Source organism: Zosterops lateralis (assembly GCF_965231275.1).
Source record: "Zosterops lateralis genome assembly, chromosome: 9".
Taxonomy (NCBI): Eukaryota; Metazoa; Chordata; class Aves; order Passeriformes; family Zosteropidae; genus Zosterops; species Zosterops lateralis.
Genome location: NC_139769.1, coordinates 9,635,524 through 9,662,807, shown reverse-complemented (window position 1 = coordinate 9,662,807; position 27,284 = coordinate 9,635,524). Strand labels below are relative to the sequence as shown.

General features: G+C 46.4%; 3 protein-coding genes across 5 annotated transcripts in view; 1 reads left to right on the top strand and 2 right to left on the bottom strand.

Moving 5' to 3' along the window:
• Positions 1-338: 338 nt before the first annotated feature.
• MUTYH (mutY DNA glycosylase) lies at positions 339-5,343 on the bottom strand. 3 transcript variants are annotated; one of them, XM_083867163.1, is made up of 15 exons: positions 5,283-5,343; positions 4,930-5,063; positions 4,120-4,159; positions 3,760-3,833; positions 3,586-3,627; positions 3,438-3,509; positions 3,129-3,242; positions 2,769-2,866; positions 2,353-2,497; positions 2,178-2,253; positions 1,918-2,103; positions 1,589-1,734; positions 1,237-1,389; positions 1,046-1,096; positions 339-815 (listed from the first exon to the last, which is right to left on the bottom strand). In XM_083867163.1, exons 4-15 carry the CDS (start codon positions 3,814-3,816, stop codon positions 711-713), a joined length of 1,245 nt encoding a protein of 414 aa, XP_083723289.1. In that variant the 5' UTR covers positions 3,817-3,833; positions 4,120-4,159; positions 4,930-5,063; positions 5,283-5,343; the 3' UTR covers positions 339-710. The 3 variants fall into 3 exon arrangements, with proteins under 3 accessions (XP_083723289.1, XP_083723288.1, XP_083723287.1); XM_083867162.1 differs by lacking the exons at positions 3,760-3,833; positions 5,283-5,343 and having other exon boundaries at positions 4,930-4,947; XM_083867161.1 differs by lacking the exons at positions 4,930-5,063; positions 5,283-5,343 and having other exon boundaries at positions 1,237-1,359; positions 4,120-4,188.
• Positions 5,344-5,885: 542 nt separating this feature from the next.
• TOE1 (target of EGR1, exonuclease) lies at positions 5,886-13,643 on the top strand (the record flags this gene model as incomplete). The annotated part of the gene is made up of 7 exons (XM_083867720.1): positions 5,886-5,999; positions 6,080-6,120; positions 6,242-6,338; positions 6,496-6,654; positions 6,951-7,210; positions 8,522-8,693; positions 9,733-13,643. The coding sequence occupies 7 exons, from the start codon at positions 5,886-5,888 to the stop codon at positions 10,525-10,527; spliced, it is 1,638 nt and encodes a 545-aa protein (XP_083723846.1). The 3' UTR covers positions 10,528-13,643.
• TESK2 (testis associated actin remodelling kinase 2) overlaps positions 11,331-27,284 on the bottom strand; it is a 78,522-nt gene continuing 62,568 nt past the window's right edge. The window contains exons 6-11 of the mRNA XM_083867719.1: positions 26,419-26,501; positions 24,498-24,573; positions 22,747-22,830; positions 21,564-21,650; positions 17,972-18,107; positions 11,331-16,142 (exon numbers count right to left, since the gene is read on the bottom strand). Coding sequence (XP_083723845.1) covers positions 15,136-16,142; positions 17,972-18,107; positions 21,564-21,650; positions 22,747-22,830; positions 24,498-24,573; positions 26,419-26,501 — 1,473 coding nt within the window. The 3' untranslated portion in view covers positions 11,331-15,135. The remainder of the gene's footprint in view (positions 16,143-17,971; positions 18,108-21,563; positions 21,651-22,746; positions 22,831-24,497; positions 24,574-26,418; positions 26,502-27,284) is intronic.

Sequence of the window (27,284 nt, the reverse complement as noted above, 5' to 3'; positions counted from 1 at the left end):
GCCATGATCTAGTTGAGATGTTAGGGGAGGGGTTGGACTCGATGATCTTGAAGGTCTCTTCCAACCTATACATTCTGTAATGCTGAGTGCCTTATTTGGGGTCACCAGCAGTTAATGCTCAGCCAAGGGGCTCTTGAGTACATTAATAAAGAAATCCCAGCTCTCCCCAGCCCAGATCTAAGGATCCTGTTGGCTATCTTCACATTTCACCACAGGCTGCCCAACACCCCCAGCTTAGCACAGTGCAACAGAGACAGTCACTTAGAAAACCCCACACACTTGAGATTTATTTTCAGGTCCAGTAAAAACGAGAGTATAGCAGCATCCCCAGTCACTGGCTGGTGGATGAGATGCAGGCAGGGCTGCAGGAGCAACGTGGCCACAGCCTTCCCACTGCCGGAGAGAAACCTCTGCTGCCCTGAGTCCACAGTGCCAAAGTGGTGCCAGTATGGGGCTGAATAGTCCCAGGAGGGCTCCAGCCAAGGAGGGAGGACAAGTCTGGCTCCAAGATTAATCCAGGACCAGTGGCCACATCCAGGCACAACACCCATGGTTGTTAGAGGAGGAAAGGCAGGGGAAAGGAAGAGTGGAAAACCATGACAGTGTTGTGTCTTGGGCTTGCTACAGCACAGGGACACCATTGCCATGCCCTGGGCAGGAGTCACCCCAGCGAGGGGCTCTGGTGTCTCACACGAGGAAGGTGGGTGCCCTCACAGGGCAGTCGGTGCCCGGAGAAAGGCATGGAGGGAGAGCTGTGTCCCAGGGCAGGTGCTGCCTGCTCCCTGTGCTTTTGTCCCCCGCTTCCTCTTGGAGCCCTGCAAGAGACACAGCAGGGCTCAAACAGACTCAAGGGCCCCCACGGTTTCCAGGGATCCCCTGCCCAGGTACTGGAGACACCCAGGGGCAGTGCCAGTCAGGCAAGTTCCCCTGCCACAGTCTGGGGATGCTCCTTGGCCTGACCCCAAACCCCAGGGAGCATTCAGCACAGCACAGCAGAGGCTGTCCCACAGCACTGGGGCCCCAGGCACTCTGGAGCACTGCTCACCTTGACAGGGCTGCTCTCCTTCCTGCGCTGTTTCTCGTGAGCTTTCAGCACCTGAAGGAAGAACAAGAGAGCCCAGAGCTGAACAGCAGCAGGGTCCTGGATTTGGGACAGCCCAGAGAAGTTGAGGGCATGCCAGGGGTTTTCGCAAGATAACTGAGGGAAAGGAGGAAAGGCCCAAGTGTCCCCCATACCTTCTTCATGGCTGTGGACACAGCTGAGGCATGGAACTCATCCTCTGTCACCCAGCGTGATGGGGACAAGGCAGGGTCCAGGGTCACATCCCCATCTAGGTGCAGGGAGTAGACCACATACGTCTGGTGGATGTGGGAGAAGATGTGAATGACCTTTGAGGGGATGGAAAGACACATGAGACAGGCAGTTGGCAGGAAATGCAAAGTACACTGAGGCTGTCAGGGCCCTGAGGAGTGGGGCAGAACTTGGGAGGAGTGATAGTGTGGAAGGGAGACCCTTCTGTGTGCTACATCCCCATGGCTGAGCACAGGGGACTCAATTCACACTGCATCCCTCCAGCTCCAGGCTCACCTCTCCCATAAACTGCAGGCCTTTTGCTGCCACAGGCCGCCCCATCCAGGCCTGGAGGTGATGAGCCAGCTCCTCCCTCTCCTTCTCCTCCTGCAGATCTTGAGCCAGCGGGAGACTTGGGAATTCCCAGAGTCCAGCCAGGAGACCTGGGAGGGAGGCATGACAGAAATGTGAGACAGGAAGGGACAAATCCAGGAACACTGAGCCTCATCACAGCTCCAAAGGGCTCCTTTCCCCACCCCAGCAACTAACACCTCTCCCTCTATCCCTCATGAAGGTGGGAAGGGGCTGTGTAGTGCCTTCATCCCCCTCTTTCCCAGCCCCATTACCTGAGCTGGGTCTCTGCACAATGAGGTATTCTGGGGCCCCGTGGCAGCCCCTGCGCTCCAGCACACACGTGGCCGTTCGCATCACCCGCGGCGGCTTCTTCGCTGCTTTCCGGGGAAAGTTGGTCACCCCCAGGCTGCTGTCCCACGGCTCCGTGGCTGGGGGGCACAGGGGACAGTCCCCAACACCTGCAAACACCAATGTAACAGTTGCTGCAGGGCTCAGACCTGGAGCTACAACAGGGATCTTCCCACATTCTTACCACAGTCCTCAACATCAGGCACTGGGGTTTTTTTTCCAAACAGCTTCTGAGAGGCAAAGGCCAGCTCCCTCTCCACCTGCAAGGAGGGACAGAAGTGAGGACAGGCTCATCCACCAGCCCACCTTGTCCCCAGGCATGGCAAACCCTCAGGGCCACATCCTGGGGCCACACTTACTCTGCGCCACGCTTGGCAGTGCTGCTTCACCGGGCACTCCCCGCACAGGGGGGCCTTGGGCACACACACAGTTGCCCCCAGCTCCATCAAGGCTTGGTTAAAATCCCCTGGGCGACTTCTGTCCACCAGGACATTGGCCATGTCCCTGGAGAAATGGCAGTGAGAGGCACAGGGATCTCCGGAGAGAGCATCCCAGGATCTTTGCCTGCCTCCTGCCTGTCAAGAGGGGATGCTCCTAGGTAGGCACAGGCAGCACAGGTCCTTTCACCACTGCTCCCAGCAGCACCAGCTTCCCAAGAGTTCCCATACCCCACACCTGTGTCCCTTCACAGGCTCAGCTCCCCAAGGCTCCTCAATGATCCTGCCTTTAGCCACGATCAGCACAGCTCCAAACAGACACAGAGCACTGCCCTTACCAGAGCCGGTCGATGACAGCCGGGCTGCTGGAGTCAGCCCCAATGCATCGCAGGCGGCACAGGACCCGGATCACATTCCCGTCCACAACCCCTGTAGCCTGGGACCAGGAGCTGGGATTACCATGCTGGGATGTGCTCCAGACAAAGAAGGGATCTGGGATGCTCCCAGGATGGAGAGGGACACACACGAGGCCAACCCACAGGCCAAGCTGGGCGGGGGCTGAGATGTATCACAAATTGGGGGGAGAGCCAAGCACAGCCCTGGGGAGCCCTTGGCTTGTGAGACCCTGCAGCAGGACCCTGTCAGGAGTGGGGCTGGGCAGCAGAGGGGGAGACGTGTCCACTGACACCAGCTCCCACCTGTCCATAGGAGATGGACGCGATGGCTCCCGCCGTGTATCGGCCCACACCCGGCAGCAGCTTCTGCAGGTCCTCAGCTGTCCTGGGCATCCGGCCAGCCAGCTCAGACACCACCTGGCAGGGAAGGGGCCGAGCTCAGGGAAGCAGCTGGGTGTTCAGGTAACCCATTTTGCCCAGGGAAATATGGGATCCCAGCCTGTGCAGCCTGTGCCAGCAGCACAGCCCCAGCGAGGCAGGGCAGATGTGAGCCAGCACCAGCCCAGCAGCCACAGAGGGGTTTAGAAATGCCCCTTTCCCCCATTCCAGTACCTTTCTTGCTGCTTCCTGCAAACGCTTCCCTCTGGAGTAGTAGCCAAGCCCAGCCCACAGCTCGTTCACCTCCTGCTCCGAGAGACGCAGCACGGTGTTAATGGAGAGCCACAGGGCAGGGAGAGCTCCTGGTCCCAGCGACACTCACCTCCAGAGATGCCTGTGCCAGAGCCTGCAGTGTCGGCCACTTCTGTGGGACAGAGAGGGGACAAGTCAGGGACAAGCAGTTATGCTTTGCCACTGGGGATCTGCCACAGGCAGTGGACGAGGTCTCCAAAAGGGGCAGCCCCTGTGGGCACAGGACTCTGTAAGCAGCAGTCACCTGCATCCAGCGGTTGTAGTAGTCGATCACCGTAGCCACCTGTGTCTGCTGGAGCATGATCTCGGACACCCACACTGCAGGGAGCAGGGCAGGGGTCAGAGCAGAGGCACCAACACCACCCACACCTTGTGCTGTGGCCAGGTAAGTGCTGGCTACAAACCCCACACAGCATCCAGCTCATGGGACACCTCTCACCCTCCCCACGTGCTGCCCCACAGGAGCTCCCCCAGGCCCCAGGTGGCTTCTCCAACCCCCCAGTGCCTTGCAAGGGGAATCAATGGCTCTCGTGGCCACTTCAGGCAGGTTATTCCAAGGATGGCAACCAAAGCCACACCTCACAATGCTAGTTCTGCTCCTCACCTGCATATCCCCGTCTGTCGGCATCTGGCTCTGTCGCTGCCTGGAAGGGGAAGAAGATGAAGCATGAGAAACAAGGTGACACAGGACCCCACTGCAGAGGGGACCTGCACGTAAAATAAAACAATCCATGGTGTGTTTCGAACACTGCAATGGAACCTAAAATTTAAAAAATATATATTTCTCCCAAGCACTCAGAAGTTCTGAGTTTTGATTCATCAAGTGACAGCCAAAACATCTTCTTGCTGATGAAATCCCACATGGAAAGTTACTTATGAGGTTGAAGATCCCAGAGAACTGTCCCAAACCTGAACCTGCCTGCAAAGGAAGCAGTTTGAGGCAGATGTAAACACCACAGAGGGGCTGTGCAGTTCCCACCATTCAGACGTTGCTGTAAAGCTGATGCCCTCCCTCAGCATTACAATGACTCTGGAGCCACTGCTGCCAGGCTGAGCACACAACAGGCAGGAGCTCTACAAAAATGTCCAGCAGGCTTAAAACAAATACATGGGAAACCTTCTCCATGCAGCACTCGCTGCAACAGGATATCATAGAGGCAGGAACAAAACAGGATTAAAACACAGCTAGACTAATCTTGCCGGAGATAAATACTCCTCTTGAAGGTCTTATTTGACAAGTGTGCCCTGCTTTTACTCTTCATGCCTATGGACTGGCTCCAGACCACCCACCACAGCCACGACTAGCTGGGAGCATTTCCATTCAGGTAGGGATGGATGCACGACATAAGGAAAAGCCATGGTCACTTCGGCCAGGCTCCCTTAAGGCAGAGTTAAGTAGTTCCCCACTCCTTACCAGTGCCCTCCAGGGAAGGTCCCGCTTGCATCGGTCGTACCAGGCGAGCAGATTCCGGCGCAGGGCCTCGACCTCAGCCGGGTCGCTGAAGAGATGCCGGGCGGGCGGCGGAGCGGGCGCTGCGGCCGCGGCCCCTGCCAGGAGAGCGTGGTCAGCGCACGGTGGGAGACGGCGACGGGCTGACGAGCTCAACCGCATCAGAGGCCGGAGCCCGACTGAGTGTCTGCCGGGTGGACGCGCACCGAGCACCGGGCTCTACGAGGAACCAGCAAGCACCGGAGACTGCCCGGGCTGGCTGTCCGCGCCCCGGAGAGAACCCCCCACACTCCCCCAGCCCTCCCGTTACCGGGCACCTCCGCGGGGCGATGGGCGCTTCCTGCCCGGCCCCCGGGGCGGGTCCGCGCTCCCGCCGCGCCCCCGGAGCGCCCCGACCACTCCCCGGGCCCGCGCGGGGCTCATGGCGCGCCGCTCCCGCCACCGCCGCGCGCTTTCCCGGGAAAAAGCTTCCCGCCCCGCCCCCGCGCGAGGGCCAATCAGAGCGGCGGGTCCCGCCCACCTCCCGCCCGCCAGCCAATCGAAGGGAGGCGGTTGGGGAGGGCTCGTACCCGCCCTCCCCCGGATCGCCGGGAGGACGCGCGGCCCCCCCGGCGCGCTGGAGCCAATCAGGTGGCGGAGAGCAAAAGGGGCCCGCCCCTTCTCCCGCCGGCCCGAGCGGCCGCTCGGGAAGGACCCACAGGAGCTGCCCCAGCTAAAAGCCTGTTGACTTAATTCCAAATTTCGGTTGAAAACGGATTTTGAGAACGGTAAAAAAATCCCACCGGGGCCAGAAGAAGCCGGGCCGGCCGCGAGAGCGAGCGGCACTGGGCGCGAACCGGGCAAGGCGTGCGGGCCCGCGGTGGGCAGGCGGCGGGCAGGCGGGGCAGGCGGCGGGCAGGAGGCCCCGTGCGGGCGCGGCCATGGCGGGCCCGGCGCGGGTGCCGGTGGTGGACGTGCAGAGCGACAACCTGGCCGAGCTGTGGCCGTCCATGGTGCTGGCGCTGCGCTCCGCCACCTTCGTGGCCGTGGACACGGTGAGCGGGATGGGGGCGGCGGCGGCGGGGCGGGCGGGGCCGGTCCCGAGCCGCCACTGACGGTGTCTGTCTCCCCGCAGGAGCTGAGCGGCCTCGGCGCCAGAAAGTCTTTGCTGAGCCCGTGAGTGCCCGTGGGGCGGGAGTGCCCGGGGGGGCGGGGGGCGCGTCTCTCGGTACCGGCTGCGCGGTGCTCTCTCCCGTACGGGCGGGCCGGAGCCGACATGGGCCGTTCTCCCGCCCAGGTGCATCGAGGAGCGGTACAAGGCCGTCTGCGGCGCCGCCAGGACACGCTCTGTCCTGTCCCTCGGCCTCGCCTGCTTCAAGCAGCTCCCGGAGAAGGTGCGTGCGCAAACCGTGGTGGGGCCGTTTTCTCCTGGTCCGTCCCGGGGAACCGGGACGCGCCGGGAGATGGGATTCCCCCGTGGAATTGTCCCGGCTGTTTCGGCAGCTCCCGCTGACAGTGTCCCTGGGTTCTTTGCACGCTCTCCCTGTGCAGTCCGAGAACACGTACCTGTGCCAGGTCTACAACCTCACGCTGCTCTGCACCGAGGATTATGTGGTCGAGCCCCAGTCAGTGCAGTTCCTGGTGCAGCACGGCTTCGACTTCAACAAGCAATATTCCCAGGGGATCCCTTACCACAAGGGCAACGACAAGGTACAGACACACTCCCTTTCAGACACCTCAGCCTGCTTTGCTGCAGCTTTCTGGGAGTGTGCTGGCTTCCCCTACTCCTGCGTGAAGGTGGGCACACGCTGGGGTCTTGCATGCAGCATTATCTCTTTCACTTCCCTGCTGCTTTAAACCCACCTGTTGCAGTTGCCTTTCCAAACGTTTGTGTTTGTTCAGAGTAAGTCATAGCTGGGGCAGCACCCTGGTGCCACAGGCCCTGAGGGCACTGCAGGTGCAGCCAGTCCGGGTGCTGAGGCTCTGACTGATCTTACCTCACGCAGGGCAACGAGAGCCAGAGCCGGAGCGTTCGGACGCTTTTCCTGGAGCTCATCCGGGCGAAGAAGCCACTCATTCTCCACAACGGCCTGATTGACCTGGTCTTCCTGTACCAGTGTTTCTACGCTCACCTCCCCGAGAGCCTCGGCACCTTCACTGCCGACCTCTCCGAGATGTTCCCAGCGGGAATATACGACACCAAATACGCCTCGGAGTTTGAGACTCGCTTTGTAGCCTCCTACCTGGAGTACGCCTACAAGAAGTGGTGAGCAGCACTCTGGGGCTTGGAGCTTACAGGAGGAAAGGCAAAGGGAAAGTCAGTGTGTGTTTGTTTTTCCATGCAAGGGGGCTGTATCCTTTCACTGTCACACTGACTGAAGGTGCTTTTCAGGTGACTCTGCCCTATGCTTTTTCTGTGCCTGGAATGGGTTTGTTTTTTAATAAGCCTTACCTGTTCGGTGGGCAGCAGCTGAAGGAGAACTTCAGATGACTGACCACAATCAGTCTGGCCTGATCTGAGATCTAATTGGGTCACTGCCTGGCTGTGGTCCAGCAGTGCAACAGGATCATGGCAGGAACTTACACAGAAAAGAAACCAGGGCTGTCCTGCAGGGTCTGTAGTTATAATTCTGTTTTGTGAGGGACACTACAGTTAAAGAGTGGGTGCTCCCTCCACTCCTTGACACTGACCAGCTGTTACATGTCCTGCACATGAGATGCCCGTGGCCCACTCTGACTCCCATCACTTCCTTCCAAGCAAGGGTTCTGTTGTTCAGGACACACATCTGTGCTTTGCAGTCTGGCCCCACATTCTGCCAGCCTCATGCAATCTAAACAAACTCCTGGCAGTGATAAAGCCCCTGGGATTGCCATAAAGCTCAAGTCATGCTCTCTTTTGAGGAGAAATGGTATTTTTAGTGACTGTTTTATCTCAGGAAATACCACTTTGATAGGTCTGAAAACACTCAAGATGGCCGTTCTCAAAACATGAGAGTGCTTTGTTTTGACAAGATTAAAAAAAAAAACCTTTTTAAGCTGACGTCTTAAATGTTTTAACCCGAGTTCTCATTAGGTAGAGCTTTCCAAAGGTTTTGGGCCTTTTAACCAGCTCTTGGGACAAAACAGAGATCAGATTTTTTTCCATTAAATGAAAACCCTTTCCTTGTTGCCTGCATTGCCCAGGTTCAGCCTGCCTGGATGGTGACTGCTGGATGGCCTGCACAGTACCTCATTTTGGGGCATCTTTTCCTTGTCCTTTAGCATTATGAAGACAAACACATCTCTTAGTGCCCTTTATAGTTAAAAAAAAACCAACACCCTATGCCTCCCCTTCTCCTGTAACTTTACCAGAGATGCTGCTTTCCCTTCCTCTATGTCAGCATAAGAAAAAACAGCCTTTTAATCAGCATGGAAAAACTACTTACTAAAGCTGCTCTCCTGGGATTGAATTCCTTTCCAGCATCTGGGGCTGGAGCTCAAGAGCAGGAAACTCATGGAGTTGAGACCTGGTGGAGAGTAGTGTTTGCTCCTTGCCCTGGTCCTGTCCTACAGTAACTGTGTGCTCCTCTTGTTCCAGCAAGCGAGAGAACTGCAAGCTGAGGGACTCCAGCGGGCAGCACCTCACGGTGGAGTTCTGCAGTTACCCCGCCCACATGTCCCGCTACATCGACTACCGCTACTGCTCCCTGGAGGAGGAAAGGCACGGGGCTGCTGGGGGGAACAACGTGCCTGTCTGTGAGAAGTTTTCGGTAAGTGACACAAATCCCCGCTCCCTTCCTGCCTCCGTGGAAAGGGGCACATGGCACCTGAGCCAGAAGTTGTAGGAAAGGGAACTTCCTGCTTCATAGTACAGGGAACATTTTCAAGCTTCAGGTGGCTTCATGGCAGTGTGCTCTGCTTGGAGGTGAGGAATCCTACAGGCTTCATTAGGAAGATTCCAACAGAGAGTCTATGGCCCTAAACAGTATGAGTTACAGTGTCCCTTGCTGTCTTGTGGGGGGCTGCAAGTTCTACATTAGTTTGGCTTGTCCTACAAGAAAGAAGTGCCACCTCTACCCTTGCCTTTATCTTCATTAGATATAAAAAATTATTACCTGTCTGCAGTTTCTGGTACTGTAGCACAGGGTGATCCACAACAGCTTGTCCTGGTGCAGCTACAGCAGAAAAAGTACATCTGACCAGATCATAACTGGCTTCAGGTGCTTCATGGAGAAAAGGAGCTCTTCCAGATGTTGTATATTCTGTCACAGAACAATAGGTTGGGGAAACCTCTGGAAGTTTGTCATCCAACCACCACCTCAGTGTTGCTCAGAGCCTTGTTTGGTAAACTTTGAAATCGTGTAAGGAAGGACAAACATAAAAAAACAACTCCAGGTCCCTATTCCAGTGCTTGATCACTATGTGAAAAATGTTTTCCTACATCTCTAGTCATAATTTTCCCTGACTGGTAGCAGGCCCCCCTCCCTGTGCTCTCTCAAGAGTTTAGCTCTATCTTGTCCATAACCTCTGCTGTAGGTACCTGCAGGCACCAACAAGATAACCTCCTCCCCTTAGCCTTGTCTTTTCCAGGTAGAACAAGCCCACCTTCCTTGGCCTCTCCTCATTATGCTGTGTGCTGCACACAGTACAGAGTGTCAGCACCTTCCCTGTGTGCTGGGGGGCTGTTCCTGTTCCAGCCTCAGAAGCCCTCAGTGGAAGGGAATAATTAGCTCCAGTCCACCTTATGGTGATTGCTGCTCTAACCAGCAAGATGGAAACAGCTGCAGACTTCTCTCTCTCTCTCTCTAGGCCTATGGGTGGTGTCCAAAAGGGGTGAAGTGTCCACATTCTCATAACATCGACCTCATCATTGATGAGGATGACAAGCTTTGGGAGAAGCGAAAGAAACGGAAGCACAGGTGGAGGCATCGGAAGAACACGAAAGTGGTTGTAACGACATTCCAGCAGGAAAGCTCAGGGGAAAACATGGAGCAAGCTCAGAACGGGGAGGAAGGACCTCCACGGAAGCAGAGCTGCTTTGAGCCTGCAGCTGCTACAGAGCTGGCAGAGATGGCACCCAATGGGGAGGGCAGGCCACTGGAGGAGATCTCCATGGACATGGAAACAGAGGTCAGCTCAGACACCGGCACACAGTGGGAGGAGAATCTGGGGAACACTGAAAGAACTGACCAGGGAGCAGCTGCCCAAAGCCCTTCTGTCAAGGGAAATGCCTCTGACAGTGACCAAGTGGAGAGGAAGTCAAAGGTTCCAGCTGGGCTGGGCTCAGCCAGTCACCCAGCCAGCCCTGAGACTGAAGCAGCAGGTGCTGCAGGAAAGGAAAAGGAGACCCATGGCCCTCCTTCACAGGGGGGCACACACCGAGCTGGCTTTGATGCATTCATGACTGGCTATATCATGGCTTATGTCTGGATGCTCAAGCAAGGGAAAAACACAGATGCTGGTGCAGGGCCCTGGTTGCCAGACTGCCATAATAAACTGTATCTCAGTGGGAAATCAGTGCCACTTCAAATAGTGAAGAGCTCGTTTTCTAAATCTTCCAAAGCTCACAGTGAGAAGATAAAGTTGGCCTGGGACAGTGCATAGAGCTACAGAACTCCTCACTAAACTGCTTTTTTTCCTCCTCCAAGTTTTGGAGTTCTTTCTTCCATCAAGAACTCAACAAAAAGGGAACAGGTTTCATATTCTTGTTTCTGTTTTAACATCTGACCGATTAAATTGCTCTCAGTTGGAGTTGCTCATGTTCCTTAGTGGAAATGCTGGGATGTGACAGCAGGGATGAGGCTGAAGGGGAGAAATGCACCTTCGGTTAGAGCATGCACAGATGAGACCTTTGCCCCTACAGGAGAGACGGGAAGGAGAAAGTTCCTCCCAAATGGGCCACCTGAGTCTAATGCCAGCTAACTGCATGCAGAACCAAGCCATAGCAGGTCTTCAGACTTGTTCCAAGGGGAGAGGCAGTAAGGCTGAGAGCCAGATATGAGATGCTGAGAAACTGCACAGCTTCCTGTGCTACTGAAGCTATTTAGGGCAAGAACAGAGTAGCCACCGTGGCAAGCACCCTACAGGCTCCTACCAAAAGCCTTCTTATCTGGTAGGTCACAAGATACGGCCTGCTCTTCAGAGTGCTGTAACACAGAGCAGGAAAAAAAATCCTTGAGTCTCATGGATTTAATAGTGGAACTCTTCACTGAGATGCAGAGAGAAATGACACTTACTGAGGATGACAGTTTTCCTTGGGTATAAGTCAGCACTGAGTAACAGCAAATACAATCTCACGCCAGGTATTAATGGCATTTGTATTTTAAATAAGCATTCGAGCCAGCTTTTTTAACTTATAAAGCACTTGTCCTCTTAATCACAAGACTCAGGCCTTGATTTCATTTTTATTTTGAAAGCAAGTTGGGAAAGTTTACAAAACCTGACCAAGAAAAAAATTATGAAAATATTTAAGTGGATTCATCTTTGGTTACTTCTTATTGCAGTTCCAATAAAACATACACCATTTCTATAGTTCAAAAAAGTCAGAAAGTCAATCAACATAAAAACAAGACGTGCTTTCTTTACATATTCATAAATATCCGCAATATTAGAAAAGTTGTTTTGCAAAGATTTTTTTTCTGGCAGTGTTAACTTACTATTATACACAGGCTACAAACTTCTTCCTAAGCCTTTAATTACAAGTTCAGCTATTTACAGACTGCAAAATATTAAGACGTAAAACTCCTTCATAAATACGAAAATAGATCATCTCGCAAAGATCTTTATACTTAATCAAATATCTGGCTGCCCCTTCTCCCAAAAAAAAAGGTTATTTGTTTTGCATAGAAATGTAGTGACATGCAATATAAACAATAGCATTAAGTGCAAACAGGAATTATTCAAGTGTCTTTAGTTGTACTGGCAAAAAATACCAATGTTCTGTTACACATAATACATCAATGCCTCTCCAACAAGTACAAGTCTGCTACAGCCCCTTGGCTGTGCTGCTTTTGAGGGGCAGCAGTTCACATGCATTCTCTTGGCTGCATTTTATCAACCTGCAACCACAACAAAAATAGCTTATAACAGACATTTAAAGGAACTCAGATTTAAAGTAAATTAAAAACATCTTTGATCTCTTCAGGGAGATGTGTAGCAACATGTAAAAAGTACTTTAAAAGAGCAATAACTGCTCCTGTAAAGTCCAAATCACGGTAAAATCCAATCACGATAAAACTTTGTCACATCACTATAAAACAAGGAGTTTGCTGACCACATGTTCAAATTCATGTTTATCAGTAGCTGTCAGAAAATGGCCCTCTGTAGAAAAGCAACCTCAGGAAGCACAAAACCTAGGAGTTACTAGGTGCAGCCTAGATTCAGCTTTATGCAGCCAAAGGGGTGAGATGTAGTGACTTCCAGCTGCATCCTTGGAAACACTGAATTTCAGCAACCACTTTGCAATTTTTAAAATGACCTTTTACTCCAGTTTCATACATATGCCTCTTCCCATGCAGACCAATCCAGGAAAGGCCTGAGCTGCAGTCCTTGGCATTTCTGTTTCTGACATCTCCACCTCAGTACAAGAGCCAGAAAAGTTGATAGTTGCGCCCAATGCATGTCAATTGGTTGTGCTTGAAGTGGACATTTAAGAAAATAAAATTTTAGCTGTGCTGCTTTGTAAGAGCTGTTCAGGGCAAGGAAACTTAAAAGACAGCGGTGTAAGAGAACAGTGAGGTCACTGCAGTGGGTGCCCTGGGGGTACCCCAAGCCTGACTGCTCAAGCTTTGCAGTCAGTATCAGAGAGGGCAACAGGCTTCATGATGAGGTGTCAGCACTGACAGCCAGGGCTCACTCAGGGGAGCCCCAGGGCAGCCAGAGGTGTGCGTGTGCTCTCTGGTCAGGCTGCTGGACAGTTCTCTCAGCCTGGTGATCCAAAAGAAGTAAATTGCTCATTATTGCTTGTTTGTCTGAAGTCACACACCTAAATGCATCTTGTGACAACAGAAGATGGTGCTGATGGTTTCCCTCCCAGAAGATATAAATGTAGCAAAGATTAAAAAAAAAAAAAACCAAAACAAACAAAAAAAACCAAAACAGGCACCAGGTAGGTAACTGAGCTCTGGTGTTTCTCTGTTCTCAAAGGAATTTACACACACACAGTAGCAGCCATACAAGCTGCTCTGCACTCTGCAGACACGATACAGAAGACAGAGACTACTCTACAGATCAGCACCTTCAAGAGGCAGAGAGGTGTGGGCCAAAAGGGGTGATCTTAGTGAGCACAGGCATTTTCTTTTTCAAACTGCCAACAGCTGCCTAATCTGGCACGGACTGTATTAAATAACTCAGCAACACCAGGTTTCTCATTTCATTCATGGCAGCCACTGCAAAGGGAGAACTGCTCAAGTTAACACACACTTCACTAGAGGAAGTCATAGCTGGAACTCAGAGAATAGCTATCTACACCTCAGGAAAGATACACATCCCAGCCAAGAAAGAACTAAGGCTTTCTCCATCCTTTCTTTGAGAGGGGAAAAGGGTAGAAATAGTCTGGCTTTCATCAGAGACTAGCTTACAGTATCCAGCCTTGCAAGAGAGCAGGAAGAATGTAACAGGCTACCTGGATGAAATTCTGAAGTCCGCTGCATCACCATCTGCCCAGCAGGTGTGCAATGTTTACCTCACTTAGGAATGATAATACAGGTTAAAAAAACCCCCATAAAATAGAATTTTAAAAATCCCCTGTTTTTTGGGATGATGATAGTGAAAAAGGGCAGGATGTTGCACAAATGCCACGGAACAAGCTTTCCCATGCATTGCATCCCAAAGCAGGGATTGCTGATGCTGGTTCCAGCAAACAGCATTAAAGCTCATGTTGCTGCTGTTGCTGCTTCTTTCACAGGTACCTGCTGGTGGGGAGAAGTAAAAAAAAAAATAAATAAAAAGTTCATCCTATTAATTGACAGGAGAAACCAATAAAGACAGCAGCTTCTTTCTGTAGAGGAAACAAAGTCAGTTTGGGACAAGCTAATTTTTTCAGTTTGACAATTCAAAGCCCTCCTGTGAGTTATCCTCTCCAGGAGCACTTGTGTGGCTACAACACTGCTGGCAACTTCCCCTGAGCAGGAGATCCTTGTCCTCTGTCAAGCAGGCTAGTGAGGAGCCATCATTACTGCAGTGAAATCAGTGAGATGGGATGTTGTACCAGAGAGAGAGGTGAATGTGACCCTTCTAGCTTAGTGATAATAGTCAGCTGTGATGTAGCTACTGTATTTAACTATGCTGCAAAAACAGATCATGATGTCCACTCAGCTCTTCAGAGATAAGAGCCCACCCCTGCCAAAAGCTCAGTACAGCTGGTATTTTCAGGAGCACTTTCTTCAGAAGCCCAGAAATGGCATGCCTGGAATATGCTTCTCTGTGCCCTGGGCAAATCTTCCTCCACATTTGGGCTGAGGTACATAAAAAGCTGTACAAGGAAGCGAGCTTCCCTGCACAAATGTATTAAACATCATTACTAAATCCCAAGGGAAAATGAAACACCAGGGAACAGATTCTTCTTGTTAATTGCAAAGTACTTGTCATGTGACTCAGCCTGCAGATTGTGACCAGCATGAGGGGTTTTGTTTTTGCTCCTTTTGAAAGAAGAGCTTGTTTAATGCTACAACAGCATTCAAAGCAGCTCTGGGACTAGAGAGCATTCCTATCTGCTCAACATAGCTCGGAAAGACTTCTGTGCCTGTTTCTGAAACAGAGGCTCCAACTCACGTGCACTAATGCAGAATGTTAATGAAAAATCTGCAGTGGCTTAGAGCAGCTGTTCAGTTAGAGGAGGGGGGAAAAAATCTAAGGGTCATTCTTTCTTCTCTACATGGAGCTTAAGACCTTAAAATGCCCCATGCTGGAAATCCAGGTCAAACTGTTTACAGGTGCCTGCTCTGAGTGCTGCCTTACTGTGGGACCCACATGGTCATTCTGGCTGGAGTAGTTCCCCCTCCTAATGCAAATCAGGAAAGGGAATAAGCACAATTTGAAATAAAGTTTTATAAAATATTCAATCTCTTCAGACACTGTCCGCAGCTGTCCAACAGCCAGCGTCCACCATCCGTTGAGTCTCCTTCAAATGTGAAGCCCAGCACTGCAGAAAGATAGAGTTTAAGCAACTGGGAACAATTGCCCTAAAGGACACATTCAGTTTGAGCCCTCTCTTCAGATGTCACAAGCTGACTTTGTGCTGCCACTTGCTGAGATGTTGGAGGAGGTCTGAGAGAACAGGGCAGGACTGTCCCCATCCTGCTCCCTGAAGGACCATGCTTCTCTCTTCAGTTCAGTGGGAGGACTAACACTGAACAGAGGCTTTGTAGACTCTAATAGGGTAATTTTCAGTAGATCATCTTCTACCTCCATCTCTTCAGAAGGGAGACAACCTGCAAACGCTTGTGGGGAGCCATGTCTCTCAGAGTTCACTGAATTCTCAACTGGGAGCTTTCTGTAAGATGGTGGCCCAGACTGGGCCAGCGCTAATGGTTGATCACATGCTGGATCTCCACATGGGTTCTCAACAGGGCAAAACCCATTTTCCTCCTGGGCCACTGGCCCATCTGAACAGTCCATATCCTCTTCTTGTCCTGATGCAAGAAGAAACTCTGGTCTGTGAGGCTTGGCGTGAAAGGGGGGAATCTCTGACACGCCATATTTAGTGCTACTCAAGAGTTTTTGCCGAACCTCTGCACCCAACTGGGCTGGGTCACACCTGCCAACAGTTGAAGACAGTCCCCCAAACAGGCCATATTCCTTGTGTGGTAATTCAGGAGAGAGTGGAAGTGATCTGCATCTCCTCCCAGGAAGAAGGGAAAGGTCTTGCCAGTCTGTGCTGTATGCCTGCCGGAACTGGGACTGGCTGGCTTTCAGGCCTCCACCTGCCTCTGGAGAATGCAAGTCGAACACGAGGGAAATCACAGACTTGCTTGGCATGTCAAAGAATTTGATCTTTCCCCCTTTGAGGTCCTCCCGGGCATTGAAGGGATTAACTTTCCGGCCTAAGCCTTTGCTTGGTGTGTAGTAGGGGTCCTGCACATTTATCTTCCTGGAAGGTTTGCGGGAGAAGATATCCGACTGGCTGCGGGACAACCAGATGTTCCGGCGCGGACGGGGTGACTTGGGTGGGATCTTATCATCCAAGGAACTCAAACGTTTTACTCCTTTGTCAACTGATCCTGAGTAGAAAAAGAGAAATACTCTTAGCTTAAAGAAGCTCTATATAGCTGTGCACCTGCTCACTCACAGAGCCTTCATGACAACTGTAAAGAAAAAAAGCTGTGTTTCTGATATTCCAAACTATGTTCCATAAGCACATGTCTACTCCTTCCTTTTAAGTTCCTGCACAAACACAGGTACACCATTCTCTTCTCCTCAGTGTATTTTAGAGCCCCTGCAAACCTCCTTGCTGCCAGTATATTGCCACAGCCAAGATGGCCCAGGGTGGTGTTGGGGAAGAACAATTTCCATGTTTCTATTTATCATCCTGGCTTCCAGCAGAGATTGCGCAAGGTCTGTTGGTGCTACTGACCACAAAAGACAACCAGTACAAAACATAGTTGCCAAAGAAATTGGGACTTTTTTACCCTGATGGGAAATGTCTAAGACCCAAAAAAAAAAAAAAAAAAAAAAAAAAAAAAAAAAAAAAAAAAAAAAAAAAAAAAATTAAATCATTCCATTCCAGTCTTCTTTCAGTACATTATCCAGTGCAAAACTGGAGATACATGAGAGCCTGACCCTAGTGAATAGGAGTTTAAAAGTTGTACATATGCCTGTGTATTTGCACCCATTACACACACACACATTTATAAATAAAAGCTCTATCACTAGATTAGGATGAGAAACTGGTAAATGTTAACTCCCCAGGTGTTTGAGGACATGCATCTGTTACCAGCTCTCAAGGTGCCTCTGAAGAGCTGTGTTAGAGCAGTAACAAATGGGCACAAAGAAGTGATAACTTTTTTGATTACCATTTCCTGAATAAGCACATATGGATTTTTACTTTTCCCTTTAATACAGTTTAGACTACAGCCATTCCACATAGGAATGATTATGCAAGTCAAAGAATAGCATTTAACACTTCTTTGAGAAGTACTTGTTTTGTACATGTACTCCAAAGGGAAAATGCCAGGGGAAAAAAAAAAACACCAAAAGAAAAAACACAACCCAAACAAAAAAATCCTAAATAAACAAACAAACATTTCCTTTTAAACTCACATCTCTTTTAGATGCTTTCCAGGTGTGGGAAAACTACCACATGCATTACTTCTATGTGGTTTGACATAGAGAAAAATTATTTCAATCTACAACTATATTACAGATCGATAGGTATGTCCATACGTTGCATAGTTGTATTTCCACATAATGTAAGAAACTATTTTTAATGTGCTCTTAAGTTTCTAATGCCAGAAGTGTACTAACATAAAACACCCAAGTCAGAATACAACCCAGGCTACAAGAGTTTGCTCCCCACACCAGGTGGCACCAGACAGCTTTACAGAAAACCTTTCAAGGCCAGCATTCCCAAGCACACCTGGGACTCATCTTTTCTCGTCTTTCAGAGTATTTCTAGGTACTTTTTAATACTCTTGTATCTTCTGTGCTCTTCCTCCTGAAGGAATTTAAGAAGCCTCTAAACGTTACATGTAACATACACCAAAAAAAAAAGTATACGTACAAAGTATGGCTGCGATAAATCAGAAGTTGATGGATTTTCATATACTATTAGCAGCTTACAAACCCATTCCCACATGAACTCTAAATTTCCTCTCAAGATCTTGGGAACAAAATATTATCAGGCACTTTAAGAAACAGTTAGCTGTTTTTTTCACCAAAGGACATTCTGCAATGCAAAGTATAGAGCATTGCTCCAGAATAATTTTCAGGGTTTATGTAAAATTATTAATAAACCACAAATAGAACCATATATAACCAAAATACCAGCTTTCAAAATACAAAGCTTTTTTTTTTTTTTCTGTTGCTGTGTTTGTACCATACAGACACTTACCTTTTGATTTTCTTTCATTGTTGTCAAGGTTCAAGAACTTTCTGTCTCTCTCTGATTCCTCATTTCTCAGGCGGTTTAACATTTCCTCCAGTGTTTTGACAATATCAGCAAAGGAAGGACGCAGCTTTGGATCCATCTGTGAATGCACACAAATCAAATGAGTCCGTGTGGGTTTGTCCATGCTATTCTGCTTACACAGTGGACAGAGAGAGGGCCAATCTGTGGAAACTCAGAATGGTTTTAAGTGCATTGGCATTAAAAAAAAAAAACCTACAGAAAGAAGGAGAAAAGCAGTATTCTATTACACCTCTCACATTTAATAATCGATTTGTAAATATTCTTTGAAAAGAAAAAAAATTAAATTGAAAACATGGGAAACTGTCAGATTCAGTGTTTCTGGCCTGTGAGGGGGGTTGGTTGGTTTGCTTGAAACAGCTTGCACAGTTCAGGATTTCCTTCTGGACTCTGGCTCTCAAACAGATTATGTACCCATGTTATTTCAACAGGATTACACAAAACAACATGGCTATGTCAGTCTTTAAAAGATTGTAATTCTTCTGTCATCTCCTTGTGGCTTTAATTAAAACACACCTAAATGGCACTGCTGATCTTAAAGCTGAAAATGTTGTATTTTTCCATCTGTTAATTAGCCATATTACTCTGTGTATTGGTCTATCTTGTAGGGAAGCAAGGGTGGTTATATAATTTGACAAAGCTATAAATTAGGAAAAAGATAAATCTATTTTTCCCAGGTAAAATATTCTCCTCACTCATCAATATGCATTAGTCTGTATTTCTCAGTACATATTTATTTATTTATTCACTCTAGCAGATCTAGATCTCTAAACAAAGTCCAACATAAAATCGTACCACAGGGCAAGCAGCTTCTTTTAAGCCTAACTTTGAAGGCATTTCATCATTTTGAGCATTGATTTTGTATATATGTCACAAGCTTCACTGCTCTAGGTAATAACAGCTAATTCAGCAGCTGAAAGTGAACTTCATTCCAGTAATAAAAACTATTCCGCTTGACCTGATTGCTGTTTCCAGCCTTCTAAAGGCTTTTTCAGAGTGGACAAGCCCAGACAGATCTCACCTCTACAATGGGAACAGTAGTGCTTTGTACACAACAAACCCCAAAGACCTCCCTGACACTGCCCTGCAGGTTGTTTGAGATGGATCTTTCTGAAGAGAAATGGTATTATCAGCAATGCCAGAACATCTTCTAGCAACAAGGGAAAAAGTGTTAAAAATTCCTATGTTCAGTAATAAATACCTAACAAAGAAACCACACTTGAAGAGTTCAAGAGTATCAAGAAAATTGTTCTGAAGCAGCAGCTGGAATTTCCTGGCATTGGAAAACATTTTTCTGCATTCCCTGTTTCACTGGAAGAGTAGGGCAGGGGCAACGCTGAAGCACACACTGTACTCTGACAAACTTACTAATTTGGGAATCTTAGGGAGCTGTTGCAAGCTACAGGAAGTTAGAGGAAGTAAAAAGAGCTCTCTGGCTATTTTAATTTGTGCTAGGTAAGATCCAAGACAAGAGCAGCAATGGAAAAGTTACTCAGAGCAGTATGTGCCTCTTCCATCCCCAAGCAGCCCAGATTCTGCTCAAATGGAAAAGAAGGTTCCTTCTCAAAGCAGCAGTTGCCAACAGCTTGGCTCATCCTGGTAAGCTTTTTGCATGATCATTTATGATTAGGTTTATTAAATATTCCCACAAGTAGGCTTGTAATTGTTGGGTCCTTGCAGGTGCTTATTTACAAACTCCCACACTTTATAACAGTAAATTATATTTTAATCCACTACTCAGTTTTTACTGGTTTTCTTAGGGTACCTTAAAACACATTTCCTGGCTGTAGAAAATTCCAGGGCTTTGCACATTAGTTCAGCTGGGCTATACAGTTCACACTTTATTGGCCTATTAAATAACAAAAGCTACATAAATGTCCATGTCTCAGAGAAAATTACCACAGTGATCACCTCTTGCTGAAGCACAGCATGCTTAGGAAGATATAAGAAAGAAAGCCTTATCTGTTTACTCCATTTTCCTTCTCCTAGGTGAGTGGTATGTGAATTCCAGCATGCTCCACACTGAAATCAGCATTTTAATGGCTGGATCACAAGACAGTAATTTCCATTTCAATTCAGCAAAGGGACATTTATTATACAGGAAGCTGCATTTGGCAATAATGAGTAGGAGAAAACTCTTTTTCTCTGAGCACACCAAATTCTTATGTGAGAATATAAGGTCACTGCCCCTTCCTTCATGAGCAGCTTTACTCTGAATTTCTGAGTTGAAAATTGGCTTTAAATCATCCACCATGTGTTTGGATGCAGCACCATTTCTAGAGTCTGCAGGTGGGAGCTAAGCTTTCCAAAGTCAAATCCTACCTCTAATCAAGCCCTTTAGTGCTCAAGTAACTAAAGCACTTCATAAACATCAGTGAGATGTACCACTGTCCAGACAAAGCAAGCCCTGCTGTACTGAGGTGAAATAAGAGGAGTTACGTAGTTCATCCAAAGTAAGTTCCACAAACGCTTTTAGAATTAAATTAAGCTGTGTGGTGCCAAGAGCAGCAGTCATTGCCCCTATTCTCACCTTTATATCACACTCTCCTCGAGCATGGGCTTTTGTACTAATACAAAGTAAAGAGAAAGGTCAGGTCAAAAATACAAATACCAAAAGCACAAAGAGATGAGACTTCTTAAAACACCCACTGGGACACAATGTTGGCATCAGATCCAGCATAGCCTGGTTGTGAAACCAGGGCCAAGTTTTGTGCAGTATTTTTTCTTAAGTTTCCTCTACTTAAGTTGAGCAAACTGGACATTCCCAACTTCAGCAGAATGTGGTGGAAGCTCAGGTTCTCTTATTTTATATAAACTGGTTTACTATACATTGGTACTAGTAATTCTGTTACAGGATAACCAGCAGAAGAGATCTACTGACCTAGAGTTGTCCCAATAAGGAGCCAGGAAGGTATCCAGCACTGTTACAATTTTATTTGAATAATTGCCAGAAAATTTTCTCCATACAGCACATGGCCTATAGCCTTACAGATATTAAATCATTTCAGTCCAAGTTTGAATTTTATGACATAGGCTAAGGATTTGGATGTCAAACCCCTTTTCCAAAAGGCATCACACAGACACTTCAGAATAGTTTAATGCCTGCTCTCTTGATTTGTTTGTCCCCTCCATAAGGCAACCCTTCCTTCATAGCTCAGTAGGTCTGCACACAACAACAGCTGGATTTTGTCAGCCTGAGGGTTAGCCAGTGTCAATGGCATCCAACTGGTTATGATCAGCCTGAGCAGCCTGCAAGAAGCTGTTCACTGTGCCAGACCTGTTTGTTTGGCATGACAGAACACAGAATTGCAAAAACACAAGACAGACCTTTTAGCAAAGGGAAAGGAAGGATTATAAACACTGAAAGGACTTCCTGGGTTGTCAGACGGTACATTGCTTCTATAGGTAGACTCTTCAAGTCTCTTTTGTAAATACTTTAAGCTTTATTTTCAAAAGCCAGAGGGATTTAGAGAACTCCAGGCCCCTTAGGCCTCTCCCCTTCAAGTAAGATACTCACGTTACAGCAGTTGAAGGCCAGCTGGAGGAAGTCAGGAGGACAGTCTCCCACCATGTGCTGGAAGGAATCATAATCTAATCCAAAATTCTGTACAAACGACAAAGTATAGAGAAATAAATGAGGTCTTCTATCTAGCTTAAAGCATCTACTTTTTAGGGGGTCCCTATGTGAAGTTATCAGGAATAACCATGAACAACTTTTTCAGCAACCACATAATAGAGGAGTTGGAGAAAACTTCATGCACACTCCACAGTGCCGTGTTCCCAGTGGGGATTACTGATACAGGATAGCTGTAAGAGAATGGGCTGACATCAAAGCCCATGCTTCTTCCTGGATTGAAATGCAATCCATTGCACTTGAAATGTTGCCTGTGTGGATTTGGAAACAATACCATATACTATGATGTTTCACTGTAGAGATTTTCATAGTGCAAATTAACAGCCTACTCTAAAACTAGAGGCTTTGCTATGATGGAAATGTATCAGTTAAAATGGCTAACTTTTCAGTGGATGGTAGGCTGGTAATTATCCAGTTCCTTAAGGGCACATCTATAAAATCTGAAGGGCAGACTAAAAGAGAATCTTTTATTTATTGCAGTTCAAGACCTAAGCAATTTTCCATTTTAGGAAATAGAGGGGGACAGACAATTTGGAATAATCCCCACAGAGGGTCAAAAATTGCCCTGTAGATGGGATGAGTAAAGAAAAAAGTATCTTTAATTAGTTAATTATAGCTCAGATCCACAGTTCTTAGCAGAGCAAAAATAAGGGTGAACCTTATTTTAGCTGCTGTTAACACAGCTCCTGCACCTTTCACAAGGGGGGGCTGCTTCGTGCATGCAGAATGCCAAAAGTGCCTCATTATGAACCTGGCAAGAAGTTTGCATGAGGAGCTATCAGCCCACAAAAGGAAGAGTTTGCATTGCAATGCTCTCGATGTCCTGCCAGTTAGGGGCAGAAAGGATTCCCATGAGGATTGCAGCTGCACACAGTCTCTGAGAAAGTGTCTTCAATGGAGCTTCCTAAAATAACAGCATAAAAAGCTAAAGCATTTTCCAGGCTATTTTTAACGTTACACCTATTCATCCTATCTTTGACAGCAGTGGCAGAAGTTCTAAAGGCTGAGCCGTTATCATGGCAGAGTCACCACCTCCCACCAATGTTATAAACACAACCACACTTACCTCTGTGCGAGGGAGATAGTCTGGGTCTGCCTGTATTCTTGCTATAATCTCACACAGAATTATGCCATAGGAGAACACATCTGCCTGAGAGAGAAAAAAATTAATAGACACATGGTTCAGCTGTGAATACCCAGTGCTCTTATCTGCCACGGAGTTTCTCCTTACCCCAAATGGCTATCATGAAACAACTAAACAACATCACAGCCTTACAACACTGAGGAACTACTGCATTAGAGCTAATATTTTCCATGTGAAGAAACTCATGCTCACAGAAAACATTATTGTTGCACAAATAGCAATGATAAATTTAAAATTATTTCAAGAAAAGAAAAACCCAGCAAACCACTTTTAATTCAGCAATGCAAAAATTTAAAATATAAAGAAATTCTTCCTTGCATGAAGAACAGTGAAGTTCCATTTGATGTCCTACACATGGGAATAATTAAAAAAAATAGCCAAAACATGACATACTCATGTATCACTGTGGTTAGAATAACAGGTTTAGAACATACATGATTCACAACCTAGCCAGAACATTAATGCTACTTTTTTTTTTAATTACATTTATCCTCTTCTCGGTTCAGTACCTCTGGGGAAAACTGTCTTCCCAAAGCTTGAGATACCATAGCAGCACTATGTATCAGGTTTAATTTCCATGACGTTTAGTAACCACTTATCTGACTACCTCTGGAGCTGCACAGCTCCTCAGATTTCCACCCACCTGAATTTTTCAGGTAATAAAATTTAGGAAAACATGGAATACAAGTCTACAGGGCAGAAGTATGAATCCCTCATCCTTTATGTATCAGGCTTATTTATATATCACCTTTCATGTAGATGAGGTATGACATCTACTTCCTCCTTAGTCCTCCCTATGGCAGGGTTAATGAAGAATGTGGCACCATAGATTTGGGTACTTTATTATTAATTTAGGTCACTCTTAATTATTATCATTTATTAATTAAACTTTTAAAAGCTTTGAAATGGTAATTATTATATTCATTACTGAGGTAGTTACTGCTTTCCTGCAAGTTTAAAGTACCATCAATTAAACAGATTATTAACTACTAGATATAGAGAGGTAGAGGATGTGGGCTTTATCACACTGAAAAGTGCAGAAAAGTTGCACTGGCAGAGCTGAAGTAATAGAGACAAAATCCTGTGTAAAGAAAAGATTGATTGAAAACATAATTTCTAAAACCCCATGTGACCTGATCCTCCTCTGAAAGAAACACTTCCCATTGACACAAACAGGAAAACTTAGAAATACCTTTGGAGAACATTTTGTCTTACCAAGGTATCTTACCTTAAGACATGCTGCGTTATTTTTTATATATACACACACACAGAGAACTGTGCAAGTTTACATACAGACCTTTTACTTCTACCTAGATTTCACTAGTGTAGAGTCAGGAAAGCAACTTCACTACATTTCTCAGACTTGGTTAAATTAAATTGTGCTAGTCAACAAAACATTACTATATTTCAGTATGTGGGGTGTTTCAGAATAAATAGCATAACAGAGAACAATCCTAAAGCAAATCCTATTTTCTTACAAGATAGAACATCATTATATAAAAAGTATTAGCTATTTAATTCTCACTCTCAGTCTGAATGATCTACTGAGTACAGAAACATCACAAGTGAAAATAACAACAGTTTTAATATGATGAAAATTCTAAATCTTGCATACCATACCACTACAGAAGAAAAACATTTGACAACTAACTGCATTTATACCATGTACCTACCTTTTCATTGTAGGGCTCATCTCTGAGAACTTCTGGTGCCATCCAGAAGGGTGAACCCACAACTGGTAACTTCTCACTATATAGATGTGGGATATAGATATGGATGGGAGGTGGTGGGAGAGAAGAAAGAACCATTAATTAAATGCTAAGCATTTCTACTGACTTTCCCAATTAATTACTTCAATCAATTACTCTTATTTTACTTCCAGTTTTTAAGTGCCCAGCCACTTTAAAAGAATGTTTTAAGGTCACAGCTGTTCAATAGCTTTTAGTGCCTAACTCTGGGCAGAGTTGGCTCCTTCATCTATACACAAAAAGGTTTGTGGACATCAGTTTCGGGCTAGATGCCAAGTTCTTCATTAATCCAGCAAGACATGCAGGTATCCATCCCTACATGTATATGCAGCCCTGAATGAAGTCAAACGTATTTATTATTAAAATAATAAAGATTTTAAAACTGTATTTTAAAAATAATTAAAAATCAAGATGGAGCAGATTAATCCTTTAATACATAAAAATTAAAAGTAATCAGAATAGACCCAATTTGAAAAACTTGCAGTTTCCATAAAGTTGGAATACTGGGGCCTTAAGAAAGATTCCAGCCTGTCCTCTAGCTGATCCTGAGGGAACACCTATTTAAATAAGAAAAGGCCTCTGAAGGCCTCAAAGTAGAATGGCATGTTACCAGCAAACTGGAAATAACAAAGCTGCATTTGAAAATTGAGGTAAAATTAGATAAAAACAAAATAGTGGCTAATGTAGCAATTTTATTATGTTGCTGGTTTTAGTCTCAAGCAACCTTTAACTGTAATCTCAGTTTTCAGGGCAGCTCAAAGTTAGGTATTAAGGACACCTTAAGGCACCTGTAGTATCTTTCTGATTTTGTGGTGGGTTCATCTACAGCTGAAGCTTTCAGCACCTCACAGGGTGAGGGTGTGCTGCTCCACAGCAGCTACAAGATAGGCATTGGCTGTACTTATCACTAGTTTGTAAATTAGGATGTTCACTTTGTTAAGCTTTTAGATCCAATATTTCACCAATATTAATGCAAGCCTTCAGATCTCTCAAGATAGGGTTTTAGGATATGTGCACTTTAAAAACTGTGCATAGCTGAGATCAACTTCTATTGTTTTCTTTGCAGTCAGAAGTGCTGGGAGGCTTTTATATATTTTACGCAGAAGCACACACTGGAGAAAATCTGACAGCACATTTCATAGTCAGAATACTCTGCAATACACAAGTCAATATACAGAGAGAACAATGAAATCCTTGTCCTTGATCTCTCTAATGGAGGGATGACAAAAGAACTATTTTCAATTGTGACAATAGCTTGTGACAGTCCCCTGTGCATTCCTCAAATGAGTTAAGATTATAATTTCATCCAAGGGAAAAGAAAGTGGTGAGCTACTGTTAGACAGTAATTTTATAATTAATTTTCTTTTACTCTGTTATAATCCTGGATCTTAAAAACTAACCTAGAGGTTAAATAAGAATAATGCTGGAATGCCACTGAATATTGTTTATGAAAGTGCAAAGAAGCTATAGTTGCTTGAAATCAACAAGTGACACTTATTACAAAATCATCCCAATCCAGAATGCTGGACACTATTTTTGTGTTTTGGGTTTTTTTAAATCCACATTTCCCGAGTACCAGCTTAAAAGATCTACCAAAAACCTTGAGCAAATCCTTTAGTGATTGAAACATTTTTGAAGAATAAATGTCACCAATAATATCAAAATTGACAGTAATTAAGGCTTGAACATTCTGGCTATCCAGCCTGTAGTTCCAGACTGAAGACTGAGGTTACTTTTTGAAAATTCTGTACCAAAGTGCAATAACAGCCTCAGGGATCTGGCTCACTAGAGCTTCTGACCTGCACTTCTACTAGAACTCTCACACTGTTTAGATTAGCTCACATACCTGTGATCAGGAATTTTCTCTGCTAAACCAAAGTCTCCAACTATTGCTGAGTATCCATTCTCATCATGTTTGATTAAGCAGTTCTGGAAAAAAAAAACAAAACAAAGCAAAAACCAAACAGAAGAGTTAATTGTCTGGGCATGAAACCTCCATAAAATTCCAGATTAAAAATAGATAAAACAAGACTACAAATATAGTTTGGAAGATATTAATCTATGAGAAGCTTTTGTCTGAGAGCAACAACTCTTTTCCCCCACCCTCCCTCTGCACAATCACATGCCTGTCAAACTTAAGATGCTGCAAACAGCCTTCCACTTAGCTAATAATCCACTTTAAAACTTGCTGAGAAGGCAGGCAGCCACAGGCAGCACATACCCTGCTGGGTTTTAACAAGAATTAAGATGATTTAGCTCCCTTATGCTCAAACATGCAATACATGCTGTTCACTATGACACCTTACATTTTTTCTTTACAATTTGCCTGTACCTGACCAGAATACAGGATTAGAGCAGACTCTAAATGCCTTTATTTATTTTGCTACATTAACTACTGAAAAGGAACTCACTGCTTTGCAGTAAACTTCCATCAGAAAATATAAGATGTGAGCAAGTTATATGTGCTTTTAGAGTCTCAAAATTCTTTCTTTTACAGTACATCATAAGACAAAGTCTAATAGGGAGTCTAATAAGAGAAAAGTCTAATAAGGAAATGCTGTCAGTCTTTTCCTTTCACATGTGCCCTCCAGTGTCAGGATGGAGGGCAACTTAAGGACACACACAGATAATTGTGCTCTAACAGCATCACATCACACACAGGGTATTATTGATTTCTTTTTGTTATTTATTTACAACTCTGAGAAATATGCT